Source organism: Perkinsus marinus, assembly GCF_000006405.1.
Source record: "Perkinsus marinus ATCC 50983 genomic scaffold scf_1104296972926, whole genome shotgun sequence".
Classification (NCBI taxonomy): Eukaryota; Perkinsozoa; order Perkinsida; family Perkinsidae; genus Perkinsus; species Perkinsus marinus.
This window is the reverse complement of record NW_003201605.1, coordinates 34,330-38,401: the sequence shown is the minus strand read 5'-3', so window position 1 is coordinate 38,401 and position 4,072 is coordinate 34,330. Positions and strand designations below refer to the sequence as shown.

Below are 4,072 nucleotides of genomic sequence, written 5' to 3'. Positions count from 1 at the left end.
GAGTTGGAAATCGCCTCAATCATGCCCATGTACTGACTGTCTTCCATCGTGACTGCACCTGTAAAATGATAGTAGGCTCTCCGAAGGCCTCGAGAGCCTCACTTCTTGTATTGTGAGCGTTCGTTGCATTCACGGTATTATGATCACCCCGTATACGCCTCGTCGATTAGTTATGGTTATGTCATGTAGTCTGGCATCAATTTTATGGTAGGTAGTAATGTATACAATTTTCGGCTGTGAGAGTTATTGGAGACGCCATAGAACTGAGAGGGACTGTACTCTGACTGGGCAGGTTGTTGGCGGCAGTATTGAAGTCACTAATAATGAAGTAGAACACTGAGGTGTCGAGCGGGGCCTATGCACACATTACCTGAGCATGGCTGACTGAGGTCGGTAGGCTTTACTCTTCCTGGATAAGGCTGCATGATGGCCACGGCTTATCTTATCCGTATCCCTATCACTGAGTATGATTCTAGCTTCTCCTTTATCACGCTGAGGCATTGGGTTATGAAATGGTCGAGGAGTGGTAAGCCGGTTGCATCTAGTTGCTGCCGCAGCTCGAGAAGCTGTGTTAACGCTGGTTGAAGATGATGGCTGCTAACAGGCCGAAGGTCACCCGCAATGTTACTGTGTGTACCATGATGCCGCTACGGCGGTGCATAGAGAATCATATGGGGGATATTAGTCAGTGTGTGAAGGAGGTATGCTGCGGCGGAGTAGGCCAACAGTAGAGGGTTTTTGTCAGGTTCGAGACTTCGAACGAACATGCAATAAGCGGAAGCACTATGTACATGATCGTGATGGCCTCGATGACTGCAGGAGTGGTCTCTACGGCTCTAAGCAGACAGTTTGAGTGTCTCTTTGCTGGGCTCATGTAACAGTTACCAAAGCGAGAGTAGAGTTTTTCACGATGATCATGGTGATGGTCTTGTGTTGGGAAGTCACATAGAATGCGGAGGTTTGGGGTGTTCGGTGCGAGTGGTGATCTCTAATGTGACTTAACATCCTATGCGTGAGTGAACTGGACAGCAGTCACCCAACGAAGTGTTCGCTTACCTACGCGTGATTTCGTTAGCTTAGCTATCGCTATGGTACGACGATGAGCCTTGCCAAAGACACGTACTCTAGACGACGCTGGTATCTGTTGGCCTACTTAGGCTCGCTGATCGTAGGCTATCTCTATCTCTACTACACCGAGTCGCGCGAAGCCCTGTTCATTTCGGGACCGCAAGATGTTCATCAACTGTCACTAGCATCTATTACGGAGGAGTGTTACAACTCGACCTTGATTCACCTTGCCTCACAAGAGTCTGATCCCTTTTTGTTCGAAGCGGGTGTAGGCCGACCCTACGTTGTTGATCTGGGCTTCGCTCATGGTCTTGGACACAAGCTGGAGTTGCAAATGCTGACCATGGTAGCGGGTCTCCGTGGGAGGGGTCGTTTCCTTGGTGCACTGTGGAGGGCTGAAGGCGGCAGTGGCGAGCATACTGATATGAACACAGCTGCGCCGCTACTGGCCCGACTGTGGGGCGGCAACATAACACATGATACCGCCATTGAGCTGAAGAAGGCTGTGAAGTATTCGCCCTCGAAAGACGGCTCTTGTCCACGCAGAAATGCTGGCAAGAGGGTGCAGGGCGAGAAGGGGATCGCTGGCAACACGCTGGATCAGGTGGCTTCCTTCTTGGGCACGGGTCATGGCCTCGTTGTGATCTGTCCCTGGTTCGACAAGAGCACTGGGGGAACTCCGTCGTCGAGTGAAGAGCTGGTGGTGCGAGAATGGCTACGCTCCCGTATTATAAGCGAAGGCAAAGGCAGCACCTTGTTCGTGGGAGGCACTGATGATATTCTCATTGCTGTCCACATAAGACGCGGGGATCTACTCGATCGTCAGCAACACCGTATGACTCGCAACCACTTCTTCGCGAAAACCGTGGCGCATATACTTACCCAACTTGCGCCTGATAGCTCAGCTCAGGTCGTTGTTGTTAGTGAGACCTGGCGAGAAGGCGATCACGAGTGTAGTCGAAAGAAGAAGCTTTGCAACCACTTAGGCCAATCAGTGGACTTCGAGGTCTCTCTACGAAAGCAAGTCGCTGATCTCGGTCGCGACTTTCCTGGCAGGTGGCGAGTCAGTGTCTATCTCGACGCGGACACAGCGCGGTCCTTCCTCACATTGGTCGCGGCAGATTTGGTGGTTCTGTCGAATAGTGGTTTTAGTGCATGGGCTGGGCTATTGAGCACAGGTATTGTCCTCTACCCCGCTGACGCCAAGGCCCAAAGTGTCATGCGGCGTATGGCTTCCGAAGCCGTCAGCCCCATACCTATCCGTTTGACAGATGCATGGGACCAAGAGAGTGTGGCAGGGGAGTGGTCGCGGTATCAGAAATGCCCGGCCAGGCATCGGATTCGTAATGCAGTTGTGAGATGACGAGCATGTAACATGTATCATTCACTGACTATCTCCACAATGATCATCTCTATGTTGGCCTCGAGTTGCATGAGGGAAAACTAGTGGTCTTGCATGTTCCTCCCATTACGCTGTCAATGATGATAACAACTTGAAACTGCGCTTTGCGATCACCTAGTAACGCTACGTAGCCAACGAATACATATGCCAATTAGAAAGCCTTAGTGTTCCGCTCGATGTGGTTTCTGTGAGAGCTTGCAAGGCGGGTCTATATGGTTTCAATGGAAGCTTGTAAGAATCTCGAGGGTAAGCTATCTCTAATGCGTGGAAACTGAGCTATTACATATGTGAACAAAAAACAACAGCGCATGAAACAGATAGTGAATCACAGAGCGAATGTTGAAACCCATCTACGAGCAACGGACAGAAATGTCGCGATAGTCACCACGTCATGAACCACTCTTGCTGCCGTTCTTGGGTATGATGCCTTTCACCTTGTGGTAAAGTGGTGGCGACAGTAGCTTCTTCAGAGGGTAGGAGACGAGCCTGCAAGGCCATGGATGGTGGTACGAGGTAGTAGCAACGACAGCGATGATGATGATAACTCACCCTTCCGTCGTCTCGCACACGACTTTATCTCCGGACACTTTCCGTATTTGTTTAATCATAGTGGTATCATCCAGATCGGTTGGTGATCTGAGGAATCTCTCGGCGATCTCTTCCGTGAGCCGTGGTCTAGGATATTGTAGAAGCCAGCAAGTCTCAGGGCCTGCCTTTGGTGGGGTAGTGCTCATACTAACATCAACCTACCAACTGCAGAGAACCAGCATCATAGTGTCCGATACGAATCCATCATCAACTCGGAACCCGCTTAGACCGAATTGATCAGCTTCCGAATGCCGACAGCGGCCACCTAGTGAGGGAGCGATTGTACCCTATCGAGTGTAGTGAAGCAAGGACCCAACCGGATCAGTAACCTCCGTGATGAATGTCCGAATCCAAACTACATTATTTACATGTCAGTATTTTGCCTAAATTACCAACAATTTTCTAATTTTTTTCGAAAAAAATGCTCTCCCTAACTTTTTACCGACTTTTTTCAATGAATTGCCCAAAATTTTCATGAAAAAGCAAATCTTGTTGAAAACTTACCAACTTTCAATTAACGACGTTAGTTTGGCCTACACGACACAGGCCCTTAACCGATCCGATCCTATTATCTTAACGCAAGCCGCAATTCACGAGAAACTTGCGAAATCGAGAATTTCTCACAATCACGAGGCCATTCTCTAAGATAGTATCTCAAAGATACATAGTCTTTAAAGGACAATTCCCCATACATCAAATCCACCCATCGCCTTGGAAGCGATTAGTTTTAAGACATGTATATCTTTCCCTGCTGATTACACCCCGTCTTGTGTGAACTCGATTGCCTCTGACGCTCCTCAGTTCTCTCCGACAATACATATTCACACTAGTTTCATCTCAGTACAGTACGTGTCATAACTGTATGCTTACATGCGCAGTACTCATTGCATTGGGCGCAAGATAGGGGACGTGTAACCACGCTGCGATCGCTCGTGGTGAATGCGTTTTTCTAAGAAGTTGGTAAAACACAAAAAATTCGGGCAAAAGATCAAATTAGCATGGAAAAGCTGTGGA

The 4,072-nt window shown here is 48.9% G+C and overlaps 2 protein-coding genes across 2 annotated transcripts; both read left to right on the top strand.

Annotated features, from left to right (window-relative positions):
• Positions 1-590: 590 nt before the first annotated feature.
• Positions 591-853, top strand: Pmar_PMAR018283 (conserved hypothetical protein; the record flags this gene model as incomplete). Its single annotated transcript, XM_002766402.1, has 2 exons — positions 591-701; positions 746-853. 2 exons carry the CDS (start codon positions 591-593, stop codon positions 851-853), a joined length of 219 nt encoding a protein of 72 aa, XP_002766448.1.
• Positions 854-1,411: 558 nt separating this feature from the next.
• On the top strand, positions 1,412-2,431 carry Pmar_PMAR018282 (hypothetical protein; the record flags this gene model as incomplete). Its single annotated transcript, XM_002766401.1, has 1 exon — positions 1,412-2,431. The coding sequence occupies one exon, from the start codon at positions 1,412-1,414 to the stop codon at positions 2,429-2,431; it is 1,020 nt and encodes a 339-aa protein (XP_002766447.1).
• Positions 2,432-4,072: the final 1,641 nt, after the last annotated feature.